Source organism: Centruroides sculpturatus, unplaced genomic scaffold, assembly GCF_000671375.1.
Source record: "Centruroides sculpturatus isolate CEXI.00-Female unplaced genomic scaffold, Cexi_2.0 scaffold352, whole genome shotgun sequence".
Lineage (NCBI taxonomy): Eukaryota > Metazoa > Arthropoda > Arachnida > Scorpiones > Buthidae > Centruroides > Centruroides sculpturatus.
This window is the reverse complement of record NW_019384489.1, coordinates 51,418-79,362: the sequence shown is the minus strand read 5'-3', so window position 1 is coordinate 79,362 and position 27,945 is coordinate 51,418. Positions and strand designations below refer to the sequence as shown.

The 27,945-nt window shown below is 31.7% G+C and overlaps 1 protein-coding gene across 2 annotated transcripts; it reads right to left on the bottom strand.

Annotated features, from left to right (window-relative positions):
* Positions 1–178: 178 nt before the first annotated feature.
* On the bottom strand, positions 179–22,966 carry LOC111621693 (calcium uptake protein 1 homolog, mitochondrial-like). 2 transcript variants are annotated; one of them, XM_023363902.1, is made up of 11 exons: positions 22,747–22,966; positions 22,399–22,668; positions 11,187–11,379; positions 6,377–6,539; positions 6,053–6,090; positions 4,999–5,046; positions 2,953–3,067; positions 1,340–1,422; positions 746–940; positions 418–561; positions 179–340 (listed from the first exon to the last, which is right to left on the bottom strand). In XM_023363902.1, the coding sequence occupies exons 2-11, from the start codon at positions 22,656–22,658 to the stop codon at positions 194–196; spliced, it is 1,386 nt and encodes a 461-aa protein (XP_023219670.1). In that variant the 5' UTR covers positions 22,659–22,668; positions 22,747–22,966; the 3' UTR covers positions 179–193. The 2 variants fall into 2 exon arrangements, with proteins under 2 accessions (XP_023219670.1, XP_023219671.1); XM_023363903.1 differs by lacking the exon at positions 4,999–5,046 and having other exon boundaries at positions 22,747–22,965.
* Positions 22,967–27,945: the final 4,979 nt, after the last annotated feature.

Genomic DNA, 27,945 nt, shown 5'->3' with positions numbered 1-27,945 from the left:
GTTGTATACCGAGCTGGATGCATTCTAAAGCAGACATATACCGAGGTACCACTGTATTGGAAATGTAAAAATTCTTCATTCATATTTATATTAAAAATAAAATCTAATCTAATTAAATTTTTGGTCTGTCAATGCTAATGATTTTTAATATTATTTCCATTTCTGTGCTTAAAACAAGGATGTAGGAATTCTGTTATTTATAACTTATTTCTATAAAGATTGTTTGCTTACCTTCATCTATCGAAGCACCGGCAATGTGATAGAAAGTGAGTGCAGTGTCTACGTCTGCAATGTTGTTCAAGAAATGAAAGAATCGAAGGTAATCGTCCAGGGAGATGCCCTAGGATGAAAATCGTTTGCATAGTTGCATTAATACAGAACGTCAATGAATGCTACACACCACATACCGATATTTACCTTCGTGCTTTGTTTGAATGCTTTTTTCACCCTTTTCAGCATTTTTAATTTTCTTTTTTCTGGCATTCCGGCATAAGTCAGCAACAGATCTGCGAAGTCTATCTCTCGGATCTTACCCTCTTCATTTGGTTCTTTTCTTCGAAACTAATTTTATTAATTTGTAATTTAAATGTGATAAACAGAATATGTCCACATCAAATTAAGAAAACGATTTTTTTGTTTGTACAAGTTTGTTTTGTTTAACATATAATGAAACATATATGCAATTATGTTTAAATTTAAATGTAAATTAGCAAATTTTAATCTAATATAAAAATTGGATACAAACCTCTAACGTTAAAATTTCCTTCTGCAACTGCTCTTGAAACAGTAAGAAATTTTCGATCGTAAGTTTTTCGTCCAGGTTGACACCAAAAAAGTAAGTCGCCAGAGCACTGCTGAAACCTTTGTATATATTTCCGGTATTTGCATGATCTCTGTGCCTCATTCCGACACTAGTTTGATTACGGATGATTCTCTGTACCTAGAAATTTGAGTTAATCTTGTTAAATCTTACAGTTGTCTTGTAAATTTATATCAGTACTGTCCTTAACAGCAAGCAGGGCAAGGCAAAATTTTTCAGAGGGCCCAGATATATTGGGGCCTAGCCAAACCCACTATGGGCTTGAAAAGAGATCTTTTAGTGTACCCATGAAGAAAAAGAATTTAGATTTTTTAAATCACCAGTTCATTATTGATAATGGCACTCTATAATTTTATTAGAATTAAAGTAAGAGTTCCACAAAGCCTAAATAGAGTAGAGAAGTGAGGTTATATGTTTTAAATAATATCGACTTTGGCCCCAGGTCCCGCAAACTCTAGGGGCAGTTCTAACTCAATTTAAATCAAGCTAATAATCAAAAAAGATAAGTGACTGACTTACCTTTTCAAATTCCTCATAATCCACGTTCCCATCGCCATTGAGATCAAACATCCTGAAAGCAATTTCAAAATGACGCTTGGAAGCTACGGTAGGAAATAAAGTTTGTTTATATTTTTATAGTAAACACAAATACGATTTTCATTCTGACATTATACTAATTATTTAATAATATAATTATATTCTCCAAAATTAAGAGATTAAATACATAAGATGTTATCAGTGTGAAAGGTTAATAGGAAAGAAATGAGGAAATAATTTTCATGACAACAAATTATGCAAATTTAAGATGGTCAATTAGCTTTGCAAGCAACAAATTCCATTTCTCAGCTCGTGAATAACTATGAAAAGGCCGACACAATGCATCTTAGAACATCTCTGACACACCCTATGGCAGTCAAGTCCCAAGATCTAGTTTACCAATTCAAACTGCAAAAAAATATCAGTTTTAATAAAAGTGAATAAGCCAAACATTATCATCCTTAAAAAGAAAGACTAGGCCAAACAGAATCACAAAATAGAAGTTATGTATGACACAAGGATCTTATTGTATAATACCAAGTTCGAACTGCCTCCCGAACTGCATGAAGTAGCATTTCCTGTTTGACATCACTTCTAGATTTAGCAGGTGACGATCATAAAAAATTTCTTTTACTAAAGTTTAAGCAGTAATGAATCTACCATCATCTCTGGATGAAAAATGCAAAAAAATCAATTGTATCAAACCAAATTTAGTTCACAAGTCTATTAGTTTGAATTCCAAAAATAATGGTAATTGTATCAGTTCAAAACAAGCTGTTCTGTGAGAAAAATTACACAAGCATGACTGTTTTTATATAAAGATACTGTACATCATTAAATCATTTGAGGGACAAAATTGGAATTGTAAAATTCAAGTTCTAATGCTCTGCTGTAAAAAAAATTTGTTATGACCTATTAATCTATCATTATACACAGATTAAGCAATTTTTTATTCTCTTGTTCTGCATCTAAACTGTCGGGCTCACAATACAAAAAAGAATTATTCAATGTAAACCCTTGTAAATTTTCTCCAAACAAATTCAATGTTGATAATAACAGCATTGTCACTTTTCATCCCAAACCTATATATTACAGGACATGCCTTAAACAAGGCATGTCCTGTAATATATAAAGTATAGGCTAACTGCTTGGACCCAATTGCAATTATTAAATAAAACCACAGACCCATGAAAAGAATTTAGTTTTGTGGATTATACCATAGAAATAGTATTTCTACTACAAAAATCATTATATTCAATTATTGGGGTAAGTCAAAAGCCTCCATGTAGTGCTAGGTATTTGATCAGCAATGTCAGCTTCATTAAACTGGTCATCATCTTGTGGAGTGGCTCTCTAAAGGTCCTTAAGGAAATCTTTATCTATGGGGTACTCAAAAAGAATTGTATACTGGGTGGAGTTACAAAACACTAATGGAATATGTCAGGTGTTATGCACGTATGTGCTAATAAAGGAACACACAGCATATTTTGTACCTAGAAAATAACCATGTAAACAGCCTTTTTCTTACCAATGGAGACTTTTGACAAACTTGCAGATAACGTCGCGAGCATACACGAGACCCAACACAATCTCACCTGAAAGTATGGTTAATAAAAATATATATTCGGAAAAACCAATAAGTCCCGCTGTTCCCAGTTTGTAGAATATGCTGTCTTCATTCTGTACTAGAGAATGTGTTTTTGAAGTCTCCTGAAAGATATTTAAATAAAAACATAATGGTAAAGTGCAATACTTTGGTTATTATTTACTAAGTATTAGATAATAAAAAATGCAAATGTAAAGAATATAATTTTAGACAAGTAAAGTTTATTGCTCAATAGTTGTCATTTTGTAATTTCAAAAAAATTTTAAAAAATTAATTATATTCATTTACATTAAGATTTTAAAGATTAATAAAAATGTTTTAGGCAAATTTCATTAAAAAGAAATTTCACACAAAATTACCATAATGCAGCATTCCATCAAAATACAAGTTTAAAGAAGAGTAGAAGAGAGAAATTTATCTGCTACAATCATCATCTATCCAAAGAGTTAAATTTAAAATAAAAACACAATCCATAATTAAAAACTTACAAAGCACTCCTTTCTGAAAATTTAACCCCTTAATGTGCATTTCTTTTTTTTTTTATCTTGCAACAGAGAATTCTAATAGTTTCTGCTCTAAAATTTATTATATACATATACAACAACATGATCTTACCTAACTTTTTCATGCCCACTGCAGATTTACCTAGGATCCAAACCAGACTTGAATATGGATCTCTCGCAGCATCGGATTGATACATTTAGCTAGCCAACGTATGATATTAAAATATCATCAATTTGTTATTGTCAGATGGCAAAGTATCTTTACTATCCTATGAATTAACTTTCTTCTTTTCAACATTTGTTCCCTACTGCTAGTGTATTTAATGTAAGATGCAAGATTAAACATCCATTTTCTCAATTAACAAGATGGGCATTATTCAATCACTATCTAATTTCATCTTCAAATTATAGAAGATTGTTAAGTATCAATAGATAAATTAACATTATCTAGCCTACTGTATATGCTGTAGATATATTCATATTTCTTTTGCATTTTATTTGTTTTTATTAGTAACACATGCTTAGTTCTGGAAAAGATGTTCCATAAATACAAGTAAATATGCCCTATTCACCGTAAATGCATTGCACGATGGGCCAAAGTTCGGGCATGCATGACATTTATCCTACTCACGACCCCAAATTTAAGTGTCAATCATAGCAACTTCTTAAATCTCATTGTAACACCAAACTTTTTTCTGTGTTGTGCATATTTTCTGTAACACACCCACATCTAGAACAAAAGCAAAGCCAGTCTAATCCCTTAAATTTTTTGATATTGTTTTGATCTTAACTGTTTCATTTAAATCATGGCAAGTTTTATGCTGAAGCAAGTTCTAAAATCACTATTAAATAAAGTTTTTGGCATTATTTTTTCACTTTATTTCAAACAGATCATTGTAAAATCTTCTAAACTTAAAGGACGACTTGTTCTGACAACTTGTAAAATTTGGTAACTATCATTTTCAATCATTCAGAGTTAAGGGGTTAATTTCAGAAATTAATACAGTAGAGCCCTAACATTCAATTAATTTGGAATTACAATAACTCTTAATGGGCCTAATTATCTTAATTCAGTAAACATTTATTTCAATTCAGAATTATGACAAATGACTGATCGTAATTCCAAATTTTAGTGCAATAATCATCTATTTGGATTTTTATGTGATTGTCGATACCAATCTAGTGACACAACAGGTTTCAAGAATGTGCATTAAGAATATCTTATACTGAAAAATAAAGCAATTTCATTTGTATCTGACTGAATCTCTGTCATTTACTATTGATATTATCAAATTAGAGCTTTCATCCTTGGGGAATAGTTGCCATTTGACTTATAATTTACTATTACACACACAAGGACTCTACTGTATTTGAATTAATGACCATTTTCAGAATCATGCCATTAATCAAGCAATAAAAGATAAAGAAATTATCAATAAATTTTCACACAGATTCACAACATGCCAATATTGACGTGCAAAGCACAAAAAAATATATAAAACATTCAAAACAAATACAGAGGAACAACCCACTGAATAATGTCCGGTTTCTGAAGTAAATCTGCGACTTGGCGTATCACTCTGGTCGGGAAGAGGAATCATGGTTGAAATTTACAATTATTGTTACAAACTATATTATATTTATAATTAATTAAACTAAAATTAAAATTAATTTAAAATATTTCATCTAAATTTATCATCATTCAAAATCAATTTACTGTAGATTATCCTAAGACATCTCTTAGGATAACCTACAATTGCATTATTAAAATAATCAAATATATAAATAGATGAAAGATGTGTTATTAAATTCTCTAATTAATTGGAAGAATCTTGTTTGATACTGTCAAAAGACTTGAGTGTAAAGAGTTTTATTATGCTGATTGCAAATATGGCAGGCCTAAGACCAGGTGGCAAGACACAGGATGCAATACTCGTGGGTCAAACCACCTATGAAGATTTCTGAAGTTCTGATGCAGACTTGAACCCAAGCCCTCACAGTAGTAGGCCACAGTATTTCACCGCTCTGATCATTCAGCTATGGTTTATGATTTTAATATGAACACAAGAAACTCATCATCAGTTAATGGCAATTTCCAGAAGTTATCTAATATTCTACATCTAACAGTAAATTTTTCAACTCCATATTACAAAAATTGTTCATAAAACTAAGTTTTTAGTTTGTTGATCAATATCAGTTATTCTAGTAATAAATCAGAAAGACTAGCAATATAAATTAACTATACATGAATAATTCTTTTAATTTTGACAATGAAATATTTGAAAATAGATAAAATATTAATTCAACAGAATTTTCTTTCAAAACCTTTATACAAATTAAAAATGCATAAAGTTTTTTCCTTTTTTTTCATTTTCTGCAATCCACTTAACTTTCGTATACATTATAACAACAAAAGAAGCAATTCTAGGTATTAATTGAATTAACATTTAAGTATTTTATATTTAAAAAGTCGATTTTTGGAAGAAGAAATTAATATAAAATAGAATTTTTAAAATGAACTTTGTTGATCAATAAATAAACAACATTTATAAATTAATAGCAGAGTGAAATATAAACTGTGCTTACTTTGATATCGATTCTTTTAAATTGATCAAGTCCCAGACCTTAGAAAATATAAAAAAAGCTTTATGTATGAAACTTAATTTATATATTCTATTGTTAATACAAAATCTTATACACTTATACAGGGTCTTCAAAAATGAATGCTACCATTTTAAATTATTGTAATTATGTTAGTTATTTAGTAAAATTTGAAGATGATTATGAACACTAAATTATTATTGTCTATTACTATTCCTACATAAATTTTACGACAATATGCGAATTTAATAAAAAAATTATTTATAGCAAAGTATTGATTTCACAATTTTGTAAGATTTAAGATTTTACCTTCGGGTTGTTTTACACCAGGAGTTAATGATCGCAGGAAATCTTCAGGAGTCATAAATATTTCAGAGTAACCATGTTCGTTATAAACCCTTAATGTGGCAAAGTATCTAAATATTTTATCTGGTGTCGAATATGCACGTATCCTGTTTTCGTATTCAATTATCTGAAATTAGAAAATTATTTGGGTTTCATTTAAATTTTTCTAAATCATTTCATTAACAGAATAGTAATGAAAATAAATTTAATGCAAGAAAAATGTTGAATTGATTAAATAATCAAATATTTTCCCTTAAATTATAATTGTACTTTTCACAATAAATGTAAGAACTATACAAACATCATTATTATCTGAATTATTTCTATATATTAATAGTAAATACTGTATATCAAGTGATGATGGCAAATTAATTTGTTTAGAATATTTGCTTCTAAAGCAGCATTACTGCTATTATAAAACATATAGTCAGATTTCTTGGACTATTAAGGCTAAATAATTACTAAGTAATTTGGCAGGAAGTAGGAAGTTAAACCATCATCTTGTTAAATTTATTAATTATAAACAAATAAATTTAAAGTTAACAAGTGATGTAAGCCTAACTGTCTAACACCTGCTAAAATACTCAATAATTATTTAGCCTTAAAAGCCCAATAAAGGAATCCGATTGTTTGTTCGACTGTAATTATCAGATTGATTGCATTTATTATACAGGGTGGGCCATCGAAAACGAAACGGCAGAGTTATTGTGTTCGTCCAAGCAAATCGCTCGGACAGGTCGATTTTATTTTCAAGGGGGACATCTTCTGCAATAAAGTTTTTGCAATAATACAACAGACAACAAAAAATTTTAAAAACTCATTCATTTTTTATTAACTAAATAAACACTTATTTTGGAAAAAAGTAACACAAACTATTAACAAACATAAAAAAAAAACCTTTTAAGCTGGACGGCATATGCAAGGAAAAAAATAATCCCCCTTGAGAATAAAATCGACCTGTCCGAGCAATTTGCTTGGACAAACACGATAACTCTGCCGTTTCGTTTTCGTTGGCCCACCTTATTATTCTTATTACAAACACTTCTAGAAGGCCACTTCTTAAACAGTGGGACGTGAGCACTGAATGTGTCCCCAGCCGGCGTTGTAATAACCGTCGATGGTTACATAGTTAGCTTATATACGCTGGAAGAGGAGATCGAACTGGAGGTCCGGATAGCGTAACTGGCAACACATCTGCACGGTAAGCAGGAGTTGTGGGTTCAAGTCCTTCTCCAGGCCGATTTTTTCTCCCAGCGGTTCTAAATTATTTAAATTAATTAATTAATTTATAATTATTAATATTAATAAGAGATGGTGCCTAACGCTTACCTCTAGTGCCAAATTGATTACGTAATTTAATTTAATAGTTAGCCTTATACTAGCCCGATAGATTTTCGGCATTCGATTGGTGTGTAGCTTTAAAATTATAAAATTTCTAAAAAAGGAACAGGTGACATACAGAAGTCTTGCTTTTCATCCATCCTATGGAGTTTCTGCTTTTATCTACTGGAACAAGCTTTTTAATTGGATATATTTGTGTTTTTTAAAGGACTTTTTTAAATTCTGGTGGCATGTAGCCTAAAAAGGAAGGTCGGTCACCGTGAATATGTATCATCTGGAAAGAAATAAATGGTGGTCCCTTTTGGGCAGATTGTCTTTAATTTTATTAACCACAATCCTTATGAAAAATGGTGCACACCATATANTAAACGAAACGGCAGAGTTATTGTGTTCGTCCAAGCAAATCGCTCGGACAGGTCGATTTTATTTTCAAGGGGGACATCTTCTGCAATAAAGTTTTTGCAATAATACAACAGACAACAAAAAATTTTAAAAACTCATTCATTTTTTATTAACTAAATAAACACTTATTTTGGAAAAAAGTAACACAAACTATTAACAAACATAAAAAAAAAACCTTTTAAGCTGGACGGCATATGCAAGGAAAAAAATAATCCCCCTTGAGAATAAAATCGACCTGTCCGAGCAATTTGCTTGGACAAACACGATAACTCTGCCGTTTCGTTTTCGTTGGCCCACCTTATTATTCTTATTACAAACACTTCTAGAAGGCCACTTCTTAAACAGTGGGACGTGAGCACTGAATGTGTCCCCAGCCGGCGTTGTAATAACCGTCGATGGTTACATAGTTAGCTTATATACGCTGGAAGAGGAGATCGAACTGGAGGTCCGGATAGCGTAACTGGCAACACATCTGCACGGTAAGCAGGAGTTGTGGGTTCAAGTCCTTCTCCAGGCCGATTTTTTCTCCCAGCGGTTCTAAATTATTTAAATTAATTAATTAATTTATAATTATTAATGTTAATAAGAGATGGTGCCTAACGCTTACCTCTAGTGCCAAATTGATTACGTAATTTAATTTAATAGTTAGCCTTATACTAGCCCGATAGATTTTCGGCATTCGATTGGTGTGTAGCTTTAAAATTATAAAATTTCTAAAAAAGGAACAGGTGACATACAGAAGTCTTGCTTTTCATCCATCCTATGGAGTTTCTGCTTTTATCTACTGGAACAAGCTTTTTAATTGGATATATTTGTGTTTTTTAAAGGACTTTTTTAAATTCTGGTGGCATGTAGCCTAAAAAGGAAGGTCGGTCACCGTGAATATGTATCATCTGGAAAGAAATAAATGGTGGTCCCTTTTGGGCAGATTGTCTTTAATTTTATTAACCACAATCCTTATGAAAAATGGTGCACACCATATATTGGTTTAAATGTGCAAGCATTACAATAACATCTTTCATACAAGAGAGTAATTAGCAAATCATTTTTGATGCCATGACCTCTACAATCATAAGATCTGAATCCTTGTGACTTTTGGTTATGAGGCTACATAAAGAGCTTCATTTATCAAGGCACTATTACCAACCTTCATGTCTTAAAAGACAGAATTTCACATGTCAATTCCCATTCCACATCTGTAACTGAAATAAAATTATTTGCACTTTGTTTCTTAACTCCCAAAATTTGTAAGAAAATGTATGTAATATCCACATTAAGAGAACAGCACTACCAAATTTTGTACTGGTGGCTGAATTTTGAGATAAAAAGTTTTCCCAAAATTAAAACTAAATATTCAAGACAATATGTAAACTAAATTTGGTTGAGGTTTGCATAATAGTTCTTTCTACAGAAAGGTCAGAATACCTACTCTTTAATTATGATTGCCCTGTACATTAGCAGCATTTTTTCAGTTATTTATGAGTATATTATTATTATTATTATTAATCAATCTGGTATAAAAATTGAAAACAAGACTTTGTACAGAATGTTCAAAGGCTTTGTTCTTAGTTTGAAATTCATTGGTTCAAACATCATAAATCAGATTGCTTGAAAGTTTCCAAGTTTCGGATTTTTGTGTTCTTATTCTGATTGCTTTTTGTCTGTTGTCTTGTTTTGTACGTTTTTGCCTGATTTTGTGGTCTTGTTTAAGAGAATATTTGTAGTTGCTGTCATTACTGACATTGCAATTATTTGGAATTAAGAAAGAAAATATATTTAATTTGATTTTATATAAGTCAGGTTATATAATATTTAATTTGTTAAAAGATTTTCTGGAAAAGGAAATGAAAAATTCTTTAGCAAAAAACAGGAATTATATAGACACACAAACTTGATAATTTATGAAATATACAGAGTAATTCTAAATGAAGTTCCAGATTTCGGTGACTGATTATTCCAGTTTAATTAACTGCAAACAAACATGATTTACAAAACACAAACTTATTCAGTTTTCAGTTTCTGTGTGTGTAAATCATGTTTATTTCCCTTACCTATTACAAATGTTCAAGGTATGATCCATGCATAATACAATAACATCAAACCTGTAATCAACTTCCTGCCAAACTTTGCCAAAGATGAAGTAAGTAAGCACTGTCTTCCTTGAGCTGTGGGAATAGCCATTGCATCAGCATGTCCAGATAAGTAGTAACCATCAATCAGATGAAAAAAAAAAAGGGACCATAAATCTTTTAATAAGAAATGGCATAGAAGGTGTTAATTTTGGGGAATTGTGTTCATCTTGCAAAACTGAACGAGGATTTTAGATACCCAAATCCTTACATCATGTCTGTTCACTTTCCCAGAAATGTGGAATGTTGCTTCATCTCTTTTCTATGAAGTAATCCTCTGCATCGATTGCAGAAATTGATGCTGACATGCTAGACAGAGTTTGGCAGGAATTTGATGTGTGTCATGTTATGTGTGGATAGCACATTGAACATTTGTAGTAGGTAAGGAAAAACTTCTTCAGTTTTCATTTTTTTGTTTACCTGCATTTGATTAAACTGGAATAATTAGTCACCGAAACCAGGAAGATCATTTAGAAATACTCTGTGTTTTAAATTTAATAAATAAATACTGAAAGTAGTTTGTCACCTAACTAATGAAGGTAGAGATTCTGAAAGAAATTATCACAGAAAAGACTGATAACTTTGTATTCAGTGTTTATGAAGTTTTGTTCCATCAAATTGTCATAGATTAAATCATTTACCATCACAGTATTTGTAAATAAAAATAACAACAAAATTTACTTTAATATTTACACAATATTTGTCCAAATTTTAAAGAATATGATTTGATTTATCTGATTGATATAATTTGATTTTAAAATGCAATATAATATATTTAACATGTTTATTAAATGTAATTAATCACCAAAACTTTAAACATTAAAAAGTATATAGTTTTTAATCTTTATAGTGAACCTTTTAATTGTATCATTAGGTGTGAAATCATCCAAATAACAACATACTTTTCTATCTCGAAACCCTGGTCTTTCTTTTTTCTTTTTCTTCGGTTTTTCTTCTTTTATTTTTTGAATTTCTTGAGAATCTTTCCCTCCTTCTACTATTTCTTCATTATTTTTATCATCCGATAAAACGGAAGCTGCATCAATCTTAAAATTTTTCTTTAAGCTTTCTATATCGGGTAGTATAGACTTGACCCTATTATTTAAAGGCATAATAAATAATAACAATTATTTATTAATACTAAAATGTACAATAGTTATTATTAAGATAATAAAAATAAGATTTTATATATAAATGAATACAATTTTTAAATAACATTCCAACTATTTAATTTAACCTACTAAGCATTTATATATAAAAACTGAATTTAAAATTTTCATTTTTAATACTTGGTATAAAAAATAATTTTCTTATTGGTAAATTTGTTAAAAATTTTCCATATGGATAGGGTAGTTACCGACAGATTAGGGATTGCTACCGACAGAGATTGAGTCTAATTTGCACTAACTTTCCTATCAACCGGGTGTCGTCGTCATTACTTTCAGACTTTAGTCCTTAAGACTGTCGCTGTTTTTTCTTTTTATAGCTTAATTTTTTTATAGATTAGTAAAGTTTATTTAAGCATTTTTAGGTGTTATTAAACTTTCTTTTAACTGTAGGTAAGCAATCATTCATAAAATGCCAAATAAAATATGGCAGCATCTCGGTACTTGAACAATTTGATATTTGAACACACATTCTGGAATAAATTGCTCGGCACTGGACTGAACAAACGCAATCCACTAGAACAAGTTTTCTTTCAATAACATATTTTTATTTTATCACCCATAAAAGTTTTTTTATGATAAAAATAAAAAATATGAAAATGTTCCCAATACTTCTGATCAAGATTAACAAAAAAGCTGAGATGACAATACTTTGTAAAAAGAAAATCCCCTTGTTTACACAATATTAATGCATAATAGAGTACTTTTAACTGTGATTGTTAATTAATTATTGATTGGAAATAAATTATCAATTGCTTTAATAAACATATTTCTGTTAGTAACAAAAAAGAAAAGTATACTTTTGCTAACTTCTGGAACATAACCCCATGTTTTGCATTTTTAGTCCTTTGTTTTGCATAGCACAGATTCACATAACATGGCACGTTTTCAGAATGTAATTACCGTATTATACGATGAATACCTGTATATTAAATACTTCAATATCTTTTGATAAAATCAGTGGATTAACTTCTTTTTTTACCGATTTACATAACACAAAATAAAGAATGTGAAGAACAATTTTTAAAAAATTCTTTCCACCCTGTAGATTAGTGTTTTTCAACCTTTTTTTTTTTTTTTTTATCTCACAGCACACTTAAACCTATATTTATATTTTCAAAGAAAAAATCAAGTAATTTAAAATTGTGTTTGTAAACATTCTATCACCATATTACTTGCCACTTAACCTAATTCTTTTTGTATATATTTTTTGTGAATTAATTAAATTACACAGTATTGTTGTTTCTTAAAATAGCAGCAGGTTACGACAATTATTTAAATTAATAACTTTCATTTACATAAGAAAAGCAATTAACATTAAGTCTTAATTTGCATTTAAAAGTGGCATGATAACTGCCTTTAGAAACATACTCAATGTCCTGCTATTTTTAAGTTAAAATAATTTAAACTAAATATGGACAATTATAGATGTTTTTTGTTTTGATATAAATTGTTTTTTGGTTAATGATTACGTTATTACATCAATACCTAAGACCAATGTCTTAGGTAATGATTACAGTACAGTTTGGTTGGTGCTCGGAGATAGCTGCTGATTGAACGCTTTTAATTCACTGTTAGTAAAATCATTATAAAAAGTTCTAATTCACATAAATTTGAGGTTTTTGTAATTCTGGATAACACCATGATTTAAAATCATCCGTTTTGATGCAATTTTATCCACACAAGCAAAAAATTAAGCAATAGAAGTAAAATTGCTTTAGGGGAACCCCATGAACTTAGACTTATCAACCCAGAAGTTTCACAAGCACCTCAATATTAATGAGAGGAATTTAAGTTTAAAATTTGATCTTTCTAGACCAAGTAGTTTTTTTCTTCGGGAGCATCTGCAGTGCCAGATGAAGAAAAGAAGAAAATACAGCTTTTTTTTTTTTTTTGGCAATTTTTGCACTTTTTGATTGCTTACATTTTGGCAACTCCATTATAGAAAAATCCGAAATTTTGCACAGTATCTAAGGAAACAATCCTCTTTCAAATGAGATCTTCAGAATAACTCTAGGCATTTAGGGCAGAGAGATCAACCTCTGAAAATCAGCAATTCTGAATCCTGTATACAGTCAGTTATTAACTTTTTTACTTGGTGGAGTCGCTATCATGACTCTCAATAATAGGATAATAAATGATGTTATGAGATATATATAATTTTTTTATATTTTCAATTGCTGTACTTAAGATTTCTTTAGTATCTTAGGTAAAGAAATTACAAATAATGTGGTCTAAATCTATCTTAAATCTATCCTAATCAGCCATTCATACAAACTTCCAAAGTTATGATAGGCCAATCTTGTACAATTTTGGTGGTAAAGAGAGAGATACTAGCAACTATTAAAGGTTTGAAAATGCTCAATGGTAATGAAATAAAGAGCCTTCAACCTGAAGAAAGTTACAAATACTTGAGTATCTTAAGGTCTGGTACACAAGTACTATTATACCAGACAGGTGGATTTGTATACAAGTATGTGCATACCTGGCTTTATAGGCAAAAATATTCAAATATAATGAAATGAAAAGCAAGATCAGTAAAGAATATATGAGATAGATAAGGAAAGTTTTTAAATCAAAAGCACTAAATACCTTGGTAGAGTCTGTTATACATTACATTGCTAGCATAATTGACTGAATCCAGACTGAACTAGATATGTTAGACTGAAAAATATGAATAATAATTACAATCAATAGGCACCTTATGTCCATGAAGTGGCACTGACCAATCTTATCTTCTGTATTGTAAAGGAGAACTAGGACTACTACAGATTAAACAAACTATAGAGAAAGAGAGAGACCTATTGCAATACATAGAAGAAATTAAAAATATATAGAAGAAAGTGAAAAAATCTGGAAGAAACTGAGAAGGCATAGTATTGAGAACATGAAAGGAACACTATGCCTAAAAAAATAAAGCCCTATGTAACAAATACCGCAAAGAAGGGAAAGTCAATGTCAACAGTAAAAAAAAAAGTGTGGGTAAGAAAAGAGATTTTAATAAAGGAAACAGAAGGCCTCATTCTTGCTGCACAAAAATAAGCATTTAAGAACATTAATTCAAACACAGATTGAAAAGTCACATAATGGACCATAGTTCTGCTGTGCAAAGCTGATGCAAGAAAATTGCACAAATATATTTTGAATGCTATAACAAAATGTCAATGATGATTCACTGAAATCTTTGCAGAAAGTTAGGCTTCCAGTGTAACAGGACTCAAGATGATCACAAAAGCAAAACAATGTTGAAGATGAGAAGGAAAAAATACTCTGGAATTTTTTAATACAAATGGACAAATCTAGTTCATAATATCCCAGACATTAAGCTAATAGAAAAAACAAAATATGAATTTTATATGTGGCAGTCCCAAGTGATAGCAGAGTGGAAAAGAAACAAATAGAAAGTTTTTAAGTATGCCTGACACCTGAAGAATCTAGAGCTTAATAAAATCAACATTCATATGCAACAAAAGGCTGCACTATTGGAAAGAGCAATATTTTGCATAAATAACTCTAGATATCCCAGATCCTTAAATGTGAGATATCTCTGGGAGATATCTCACATTTAAGGATTGAATCCAGCCATTAACAACCACAAGGAATCAGTAAAGAATGGTACAACAATGGGAGCAGAGCCAGTGGAATATTGGATAACTTAATAACTTTCATGACACATTTTCATATCCAAGTACATGTTTTATTCATGCCAGTAAAGAAGTTTCACTTAAAAATTTTCTAAGAATAAATGCTGATTCATGATAAATGTTTAATGTAGCTTTTAACCAGAATCTATACTAGTTTATTTAGAAACATTCAAGATAAAGTGCAAAAGAAATTACTCTTCAGATGCAACAAACGAATTCTTTAGCAAGATATAATACCAATAGAATGCAGTTTATATATTTTCATTATAATAAAATCTCACACCTTTTACTAGTAAACATAATTTGATTGAGAAAAATCACACTTTTGAAATATCTTCCTAATTTATTCATTTTTGCTCCACGATTTCTTTTATTCTCTAATAAAATATTTTAAACAATATAGTTTAAAATATTTAACATATATAAAATATAAAACAAAATAGTTTAAACAATATTAATTCAATTATCTATTGTATGAACCTTAGTTTGTTACAAGAGTGTTTGTTTAATCATTTCATATAAAACAAACTATGTCACTGGCTTGCTTACTTAGCTGATTGACAAGGAAACATGCCCATTAAGTCAATCTTGTCATGTTTACTGTTACCAACAAGTGAAGAGTTTTTTATAAAAATATTACAAATTGTTTTATTTGAAAAGTTCTTCAATTTAATCATTGGTGTCACAAGCACATTTGTTTAAAATACTTAACCGTAATAAGTAATTATTCACTTGAAATTATCAATAATTACAATAATAAAAACACGGTTTGCTGTTCATGTAAAAAATTATTGGAGGAAACTGAACACAGGCCAGCAGTGTGGTAGTCAAGAGCATTAGCTACTTTACTGCATCATTTTGTCAGAAATCTGTATGCAGGATTGTAGGCATTCATTAACCTAGGTTTCTAGAGAATTTTTGTAAAATTGGCTACATTTTATGTTCTAGCCCTTCTCTTATGTTTTAGTACTAGTGAAGCACTATTATAGAAATAAGTTTCATCCATATCAGTTTCCTGATATTTGCACCTCTCCTTGTAAGAATAGATGATATAGAAAAATATTCGATTGCTCACATGATTAGTTTGTAGTGTACTGAAAGATCATCTAAAAGGAGTCATGAGCAACCTGTCACTTGTGAGATCCTAATATGTGATTGTATAATATGTATAATTATATATCCTAATATGTATCCTAATTGTTGCTAAGCCCCATGGCTTAGCAACAATTTTATTAGTATTTTCCCATTTTCTTTCTCATGTCATTATGCAATATTAGGCACGAGAAAAATGACAAATTTGTTAAAATAAAATGTATATGCTTCACAAGTACTTTCAATAACGTTAAAATTATCATTTTAAGGCCACTGCAAACTAGACAATGCCATTGCTTTCGATATGATGCCAGAGGCAATTTTTATGGTCATGTGACTGTCTTCCTTAGACAATTAGGCAATGTTGCTGCTTATGATATCACTTGTGATGTAGTTCTACAGAAACAATAAACATTTCGTCTACTTCTCTATGAACTATTGCTCAGTAGTTTGTTTTGTAAAATGGCAATGACAATTTACATCAACAAATGGAAGCAGCCGAAGCTAACTAAAGCTTCCATTTGTTGTCTATTTGGCAGAAATTTAATAAATAAATGAAAACAAAATTGGGGACCCAATACATTTCCATAGAAGTAAGAATATAAATTATTTCATTGATTTTATTGAAATTTATAAATCTGCCAAACAGCTTTGTTTTGTAATCTCAACATAATGAATATATGGCCGAAATCTAAAGCACAAATGCACACCTTTTTTGTGATTTACAGTGCATTCTCCTTTCTTGTAAACTTTCAAATGTGCATGAGCATGCTCCATCAGTCATTGCCTGAAAAATCAAACTTGTTTGAACTGTGAGGTGATGAATGGACTGCTTACTTTCCATTGAAAGGTGTGACATGGAGTGATGTTGAGTTGATGGCTGGGTAATCAATAGTTGACTGAGCAATGATTGAACAAATTTCATTTGACATTGCCTTCAACAAGCTTGCTATTGTAAATGCCTAAAGTATTTACAATAGAAGAACATTTAGCTTTTAAATTTAAAATTTATATTAATCGTATAATGTAATAATATTGTACAGAGTGAGAAAGAAATTCACTTAACACCCTGCTACAGAATATAGAATGTACCTAAAGAATATACAGTACATTGAGCACATCATGTAATGTGCATAATTCTAACCATTTGAGATAGGTCAATAAAATCTTTCAGCAATCAATTCCTTGTGAAATTCTGACCTAAATGATGTGTCACATGACCCCTTTCCATTTACAGTTTTGGAGCTGCATTCAAAATGGCAGCCATGTGTGTAAAACTGTGGTCACCATGCGATTTCCAGCTGCACAAGCAACTGCGACGACTATTTTCATTAACTAGTACAGCCCCTTCAAAACCGGCGCGACTGCAACCGCAACTAGAAACAAAAAGTTTGTTCTACTCGCACCGATTGCAAATGCACATCCAATCAGAAAACGTCTATTTGCCACATCATATGGTGGCAACATTGAAAATACTGTAATTAGAAAATAATGGTAGAAAGCAAGATGATGGCTAGTTTAACAGAATCAAGATTAATCAAGCTAATTTAGTCTTATATGAATGACTATGGGATTTTAATTCTTCGTTTTATCAAAGAAAGGATAAAAGAGCGCAGGTATGGCATGAGATAAGTGAAAGTCTCGGCATTGATTGTAAGTACCATTTTTAGATTTCTGAATATAAAAATATTGATTGATTTTAGTTTGGTAACAAAAATATTGTTTTAAATATAGTTAAACTCATGAAAGAAACCTAAAACAAGCTACAGTAATTTTATTTGTTTATTATAGGGTCATGTGTTTCCAAGTTGCAATGCCAGCAAACAATGTGTGACCACGAGAAGACACGTATGACTTGCGCTTGTTGCAGTTATGGTTGCCTACATGGCTGGAAATCATATGGTGTGACCATTACTTAACTCACATCAATCTGTTTTCTCCCTTGGTCTAATGTGTTCGTGACATGAGTGAATTAACTTTGGGTACATTCTATATTTTATAGCAGGGATGTTAAGGGACTTCCTTTCCCATGCTGTATATTTGCCATGCCTTTCTGAATATTAAAAATTGAATATTGTTCAAACTACACACATTAGTTGGATTAGATTATTGTTAAAAATATTTAAATTACAAAATTTAATGATAAACAAAAAATAAATAATTCAGTAAAATAATAATCATATCCATGACTCCCTCTAAGTTGCATATCTGTCTGATAGTACAGTAGAACCTCGATTATCCGCCCTAATTGGGGACTGGGGTTGGTCGGATAACTGAAAAGTCGGATAACCGAAAAGTATGAAAAAATCCATTATTAGTGTAGTATATTATTATATCCCATGTAATTAGTATATTGCTATTAACCTATTTTGTGTTGAATTTTCATCGATGCTAAGCCTAACAAAAATTTTTTAAAATAATAATCGTCGCTATTGTATCGTTAAAAATTAGAAAATTAAGCTTCGTTTAAATACTGGCTCCCTTTCATGGTCAAATGAGTGTTGCCAGCTAAAACATGTAAAAATAATATTAAAGTAGCCAAGACATAGCCAAATATTGTAGCGCCACATCACTAGCGGACATTTGAAATTTGCCGACTAGGACGGTCGGTTGATCGGGGGCGGATAATCGAGGTTCTACTGTATTCTGAAGTACAAAAAATTCAAATTGAGCCCTTGCTTTGTGCAACTTAAGTGCAAGTCTCTGCATTTTGAAGTTCTGTGCTAACTACAATTGCATATTATTTAATTATATTCATTTAACTAAAACTGTTTTATGTTTTATGTATAAGTAAATTATTTAATTTTACTGGTATGCAATGCAATAGTACACACTAAGAAGTAAAGTATAAATAAAACCTGTTTTCACATTACCAGAAAATATTCCAAAAACAAACCAGAAAGAGAAACATGTAACTTCCTATCTAAAAATTAATCCATATGGTCTTACCCTGGAGGTCGAACAACACAGCGACTCATCGGTGCATTTTCTGGATTTGAATATTGACTTTGGAGGACCGATCATACACACCTCCGTGTACCGCAAACCATCAGACATTCCAACTTATATCCCGGCAGACTCATGTGACCCTGTGCAATACAAGATGGCGGCATTCAGGGCTCTAGTTAAAAGGGCTCACACACACTCTTCCACTCAAGAGGCCTTAGAACAGGAAATACAATACCTATACGAAGTGGCCAAACAACACGGATACCATAACATCATACAAAAAATGTCGCAACGGTTCGGAGAAACGATGTCTCCTTCTAAAAGAATTAATTCAATAGGTGCTAACCAAAAGGAGGATAAACCGAGGATGTCAGTTACTTACAACCCACTGTTGAAATCAATACATAATAGAATCACACGGCAGAAAGGTATTTCCCTAACCTTCAGAAGATGCCCAACCATATTTGGTATTCTACGTAATGGAAAAGACAAATCTAAGGAAGAAAGAATGCCGGGGTATACAAAGTGCCACTCAGGGATCATCGTTTTAGAAAGGATTTAATTTACATAGGCTCAACAAAACGAGCTGTTGGGATCAGATTGAAAGAACATATGCGTGACATCCAGCAAAATAAATGTACCACTTCCTTATCAACTTACGCGTCTGATCCAGAAATAACTGCGGACTTTTCAAATGCTAAATTAATCACCACCACCTCATATTTAGACCATCTCAAATGGCTGGAGCAGATAGAATTATGCAAGGCATACAACACTACATCACCGATCAATTCCAGAGATGAGATCTCTCTTTCTTTGGCATGGCAGGCCCTATTACAACAGGAGGTTTAAGTATGTCATAATCCTAAAAGAAAGGAAGTAAATGGGTTATCTAAAATTATGTGATATATTTTATGGGCTTAACAACAAAGTTATTCATAAAATCTTAAAAACGAGGGAAAATATTTAAATATCTGTGAATATGACGTAGAAGATATGACGTAGAAGATATGACGTTCACAGATATAGATCACGTGATTCCGTTCTATCTTTTCGGTTTTAAAAAATCGTTCTAAACGAATATTTTTCGTACTTCGGTAATCTTCAAACGATTTTTTGCCTGAAGATGGACCCAGGAGGGGTCTGAAAACGTTTGTACTATTAAATTTTTATTTCGCATCGGTTAAAGGTTCTAAGGTACGTGATATTTTCCTATCTAAAAATTTTGAACAGATTCCAGACAAAAATGTCAAAAATCTACTTTTCCATTTATTCTTACTAATACCTATTGAGAGAGTAAAATTTTGGTGACAAGTTTTCTAATTGTTGGCAACACTATTTAAAAAAGTTTTCAAATTAAATGATGGAAGGAGAAAATAAGAGTCTATTCACAACATATTTTTAACTTTGCCTTGGTAAGCATCGAATAAACACCGCACTTAAGGTGTGTGTCTTAGTATAATTAATATTGCTGAGAGAGAGACAGATAAACACTGCACATAAAACCAACATCCGGCAAGAAAGATTACAAGAGAGCAAATATTTTCAACTGTGTTTAACTGTGCTTGTTGAACATGGTTGAAAACATTTTCTTTCTTGTAATTTCTTCTTGCTAGATATTGGTTATATGTGTTTATTAATGTAGTCCCAGTTTTTGAGTAGTTGAATGTAAGATCAAATTTTATACTGGAGAGATAAGCAACATTACCAAGATATCATTATTCGTTTTTTCTTTAACAGAAAAAATTATATTTCTTGAGACTATACATACAATATCAGTCAATTTCTTTCAGTCCCTTCACACATTGTTGATGTATTAACAATTCTACGGCAGAGTTGACCTTTTATTGTAGGCTAGTCATCCGTCATACAATGCAAAAAAGTTAAAATTGTCCTCTAGCAGTGGCACATAGATAAAATTAATAAGTACATTTTAAAAAATTGCCGGGATGAATTTACTTTAACACAAATTGACTCATATTGTATGTATAGTCTCAAGAAATATAATTTTTTCCGTTAAAGTAAATTTGTCCTGGCGATTTTTTAAAATGTACTCATTTTTTCTTATTACTTCAGTTATTGCTACAAGAGTTTACCGAGAAATTCTATACTCAATTTCTAGTGTAGTTATATAGATCAGAAACAAATTTCTGTTATGTTTGTTTCTGACAAGATTCTAGTTCTGAATGAGATGGTTGGGTCATTACCAGAGCCATAGACCATGCCCTTAGGAGTAAAAACAGTCAAAGGAGCTGATAGTTTACATGCGATCCTTGGCAAGATATAGTCACCAAAATCTCTTTCTGGTTTCTAATGATGTGAAAATGGTGTCTAATTCCACATGCCCAAAAAAAATTAGAGTAACTTATTCCAATATCTATATTATAATTATTAATAAAAAAATACATATATTTAAACACAACATTAAAAGCATAACTTTCATACTTTTCCAGCCTGCATTTGTTTATGATAAATATTTTCAATTTATTCACAAACCCTGTTCACGACATTAACTAGTTATTATCTTAGAAACACATTTGGCATTCATCCACGAAATTTCAGAACGATACATTTTTCGAATGAGAATGGTAGACCCAAAGCAGGTTTACGAATAAACTGAAAATGTTTGTTTTGTTTATTGTAAACACAAGCTCCAAAAAAAAATCAATTCAAGCTCTGGATGAGACAGTTGGGACACTATCGTAGCTGTAGAGCATACCCATAGGAGCAAAAAAGTCAAAGGAACCATACCTCTAAGTGATCCTTTGCGAGATACAGCCCCCGAAATAAAATCATGGAAAATCGCAAGTCACATTGTTCTGTTAAGACCGTGCATTTAACTATTTAGCCCACACAGCTATGCCACCTTTGAGTATCCCACTCGACATTATATAGTTTTAGGGGACGGATGTGGAAACTGGCCCCCCACCCGGACACCGAAGTGCGAGCAATAGCAAGCACCGAAGTGCGCGACTACACGCGGAGCATCGGTCAAGGCAAGAGATAGTAAGCCTTGACAATGTGGAGCACGAAAATATAGGCAGTATACCGATACGTGTCAAAAACTGACATTTGGAGGCGAATATCTTGCAAAGGGTTGCATGTATAAGTATGGTTCCTCTAACTTTTTAGCTCGTATAGGGGACTACAATTCTCGGAAGTGCAAAACCCTTCATTCAGAGCTCAAATGAGGGGTTTTGCACCCTGCAAAAGTACGAAAGGTATGTTTTTAATCTAATTTACATTCAAATTAAACATATTACCATTCTATGTTGATAAGTGGTCCAACAAGTAAGGACAAAATCACAGTACAATATATCCAACTCAATGACGAATGAGGTCCAGGTCTTTTATGTCCAAACTTGTTAGCCTTGTTATATTTTCGATGTTGTAGATCAGATTTTGCAGGAAGAGAAGCAATTCTGTACTCAACTCTTAATAAATTCCTATTATAATGCAGACTTCTGAATATCCAAGATTTACATGCATTTATCTTACAAAGCGGTCTTATGATTGAAGTCATTTTTACTTTGCTAGAAAAAAAAATATATTTTTATATTAATTTATGCAGGTTCTACTTAAATTATTGATTGTTATAATATAAATATTACCTTAAATTACAGCAATTCAATTAAAATATTCTAATTGAAAACTTTATTCTTCTATTTAGACAAATTCATAACGTTAATGCATTTTTATCATCGTTCTGATCTCCTGGAGTTAATTAAGTCCATATTTAGTTAAATATTGGCTCGAGAACAAAATCATAACAAACGCAAATTAGCACGCCATCACGTCTTACACAAAGTAAGTGTTGCCAGATTGTAGGTGTGAAAATTTTTAAAATTAATTAATAAATTTTACTGTTTTCATAATTTATTAATATTTGTTTAATCATAATTATTAATTATTTTAATTATAAATGATTTATTTTAAATAATGCAGCAGTCTGTGAAATTATTTTTCTATGATCAACTTACGGCCTATTGGTTTCGTTCTCTGATCATGCTGGACCGGCGCGGCGCTTAGTGGGCCAGTAGAACAAGGACAAAAGAATCGATGATGATAAGCCCACTGTAAAACGTGCCTATTCAGAATGTGGACAAGCGGTCTTCGTACCCTGAACATTGGTAGTTCGGTCGTGGGTTCGCCAGGACGAGCTGGCCACATGGAGTTTTCCGGGTTTTCTCCACGTCTGTAACACCTAACTAGGGGCCAGTTTCCATAAAAAGATCTCCCGGAAGGCATTTCCCTAGGCAGATCGCCCAAGTGTTGCGTTGCCATAACTTAACAAACAATGAGGGCGGATCACATGTTTACGCGTCGAGTACTAGAAGCGTGGCGATGAAACTTTACGGAAGATAGGGAGAATCGAAGTTGTCGGATGTGGAAAAAGGAAGCCCCAATAGAGAAGGAGTCATTCACCTCGGATGCAGTGCTCTCGTGGTCCGATATAACCCTGTTAAGAGATACGAATCGGGAGCGGACTACGCGTTTTTTGCGGTATTTAGGAAGGCGGTCGGGCGCATGTGACTACGCCTACTGACAACTGACGTTTGGATAGAGTAGACTTGAAAGAGGATAGAACGGCGGCTTCAACGGAGTCTTCAAAGAAGAGTAGTGTGCCGAAGGCCTCGCTACATGCAACCTCTTAAATTAACCAGGAGACAATGAAGTGTACGTAGTTCATCCCAAAGAGTCGCATCCCATAGATACTTATTCCAGGGCGAACACCCGTGTGACTAGCTGTGCCAGTGACTGGCACGAGTAGGGACTTTGGTCCGACAAAGAACTTTATCCGGTGAGGCAGCTGACCTTCCTTCCATGAGATGTTTGAATGAAACCGGCAAGTGCCAAATCATAGGAATATGCAGAGGTAAGTAAACCATGTAAGAGCCCAATTCTGGAAACTTTTCTTAAAGATCGTCGCCTACGTTTGATAACGATGACATGCAGTGGAGGCAGCGCGGTGAACCCCTAAGCGTATACAGCGCGGAGACGTATAAGTGAAATTGAGAGACGTGGTTTCCGCAACAACACACGCAACGATGACTGTCCCTGCAGGTGTGACTTGTATGGCCAAAAGCGAGCCACTGGCCGTGGAATAAAGGGAGAGCACCGGTAGATCTGGAAATCGTGGACCGTTCTTATGCCCGCCACCAAGTAATAGATACTCTTTCTAAGTTGCAACGACTAGACTCCATTCAGGTGAATGAACGCACCTCCAGAACGGGAGGACTTCTCCCTTGATGAGGCATAACCTCCCAGCCCAGACTAGCCAACTTCTCTAAGGTCATCTTTGTTCTAGGTGCCGGCGGGTTGTCGTAGTGGTATCGGGCTTTATCAATTTTTAGAATGTATGGGAACACTCAAGTTGTGCTAATTCTCTGGTGGTCAACCGTGGATTATCGTCTATCAATTGCAGGAGAACGTAATCATCAATGATAGGATAGTTGTGTGTATGGGGTTCATCTTGAAGCGAGAAATATCCATCCTTGAATGTCTTGAACCAATTGCAGCAGGTCTACCTGTTGACTGTGCCCTCGCTGAATGCCTTGCAGATGAGATTGTGAGTTTTCGTTGCGTTGTGGCCACTTTTAAAGTGATGGAGCAAATGCACGCGAATGTGTTCTTTCGAAAGTTTTATATTGTCAGACGTCTTATTCCAGTGAAATACGTGATAAAATTACTTCGATTACTTAGAATAAGCGTCAAAATTCTTCTAAAGTTTGTACATTCCACAGAAAAATAGCAAAACCTATTCGATATGCGAAAGTAAAAGGAAAAGGAATTGCTGCTGTAGGAAAAGGAAAGCAATAAATCAGCTGTAAGATTATTACAATATTTACATAATAGCAAAAAATTAATTTTCATATTTTTAAAGTATCTATTGTGTAAATTCTGCTTGTTGCATTGGGATTTTGACGCATAAATTAATTTGTTATAACATCAATGTTTATGTAATTTCGTGCATAATTAACGAGATATTAGCGTATAAATGTGCAAATGAGCCGCTGCTTGATATGCATCATCATGAAAAATTTTTCCATCGAGAAGAAATTCCGTATTATGGATCTGCTGAAGAAAAGTTTTTCTGTTGAAAAAACAGCATTAGAAGTTGATGTTGGGCGTTGGAGTGTATGCAGAATAATTAGTAAGCTATCATATCACGAAAATTTAAGAGCTGGCAGGAAGAAAACGTTGCGCGCCAAAACAGAAACGTTTGATAACGAGTGGACGTTGCGATACATCAACACAAGAGGGAATTGAAACATGGCTTAGGAATAGGAGTACTTCAACTATCCGCAGATGCTTAAAACGTAACAATTTGAAAGCCCAAACCTACCAAATTACATAAACAGAAACGTCTTAATTTTGCCAAAATCTATAAAGACTGAGCCTTAGAAGATTGGAAGAGGATTGTGTGATCAGATAAATCCAAAACTAATAGAGTTGGTTCAGATGGGAGAAAATGGGTATGGACTACGTCGATGAAGTCTATAACCAAGCGAGAAGTACAAACAACGAAATTTAGTGGTGGTAGTCTTATGATCTGGGGCTGTTTTACCTATTTTGGGCCTGGAATGCTATGTTCTATACCTAATAGAATGGATAGTGTTATTTACATTGATATACTTGACAATTATTTGTTACAATCTGTTCATTATTAGGAAGTCTTTCATTTATCAGCAAGGTAATGACCAAAAAACACATACAGGAGAGCAATGTCATGGCTTCAGGATCAAAATATTAGCCTACTTGAGTGACCGTCTCAATTGCCTGATCTCAACCCGATTGAACACATCTAGTTCCTTCTTAAATATCTCTTGTCTGACTATGCAGTTCCGCCCGAAAGCATTTACCAATTATGGAACGTGTACGGGATCAGTGAAACAAAATAACATTGCACGATTGCAGGATTATTATTAATTCTATGCCTGATCGCATTAAGAAGGTTTTAGAAGGTTATACTGAATAGAGAAGTGTACTTTTTCTACAAATATGATATAGATTTTTGCATGCAACAAAATCCCCCGAATCATATGTTCTTTGTATGTTACTATTAATAAAATAATTACGTTGTTCAGATGATTATATTATAATTATATACGTAAATATAAAGTGTGCTTTGCAACATTTTCCTGTTCTTTAAAATAGTCTCCTGCATTCTTTGGGAGGACTTTGATGCTTATTGTAGATACCTACATCGTTCTAGAACATTTTTTTCCAGTGTCAGTGTCTAAATTTCTCCTTTACAACTGATATCAAAACATTATAGTATAACATTATGGAATTGATAGTAATTACAATATACATGTGTGATGGCTTTAGATATAAATTTAAGTTAAATTTTTCACATGAAAAATAACGAACACACAGTAATTTTTCTGTTCATAGTCTCTAGCCGCCATATTTGAAGTGTAAGAAGTAAATTAAATTTAGGAAATTAATTGTACTTAAGCTTACAAAAATTAAGATAAAATATATTAAATTGTTCGTGAAAACTTTAAATATCCACACTATTATAAATATACAGGCACAAAGATAATTTCACTTATATATGACACACTTTCAATATATTTTTAATCACTAAAATCCATGACAAAATTGAAATTTTCTTCATGATTTTACTTTATGATGATATTACTAAGAATTATGACATTTAATACTAATTCAAACTTTAAAAAAATTTAAGTAAAAGTAGTTTTATCTGAAAGTGATTTTTCTTAGACATAAGAAAGATTAATTGAATTAATTCCATGTAATGACTTTTTTACTAGTTATTCTTTTCCTTGACCTATATTTTGTCAAATTCAATAGTATACAAGCTATTTATATCAAATATAACTTGGCCATCTTTGGTGAAATCTTTCTTTTCACTAGTAAGATCAATAGATTTTTTACTGATAAAATTTATCCAAAACTTCTTATCGTTCTCATAATGATAACAGAAGAAACAAAGCCATCTTCATTTTTCACATTAAAGTTATATAATTAATTATCTTAGAAAGAAAAAGCATCATATTTATCTTAAAAGTATATAATCTAATGTAGATAAAGTTTAAATCTATCAAAACTTATCTCCAACATAACCATGTTTTAAGATCAACAAAAGATCCAGATATCTTCTTAAATCTGGAATATAAAATCAAATAAAAAAAAAATTAGAATAATAATTTTAAAAAATGTTTAGATCATTCAGAAATATTTTAAAATTTGGCAAATGATTTTAATATTTTTAAATCTTATATTTATAAATAGTAACAACACTTGATCAATATTCAAAATTTAGTACAGAGGGGAGTGGGGGAAAAAAGAAATTAAACAGAAAAATCAATTCTAAAAATGCCATACAGTAGCCTATTTTTGAACTTTATCCTTTACAGGAATAATTTTTCTTTTTTTAAAAATATTCCTCCATCATCCCAAAATAGAACTTTTACTTGATAAAGTTTTGTTTTTTTCTCCTCTTCTTCTTCTGATTTCAAATTATCTATTAATTTGTTGGCTTTAAAAATTGAATTTTCTAATATATTTAAGAGTTTTAAATAATATAATGTTTCTACTGATATACTTAATTTTTTATTAACCTAAATATTAGAAAATGAGATGAAGAGAATGATTAATTTGTATATGACTGATTATATACAATAATCACACAAAATACTAATAGGAAATGTTAATTGTTTAATGGAAATAACTCGATATAGAACAGTATATTGTATATAATTTCATTTTGACTGCTTCTTAGGAGAAGAAAACATTCTTATGTAACACTCCAAAAAACAGTTTCAAAAAACATATGTTTA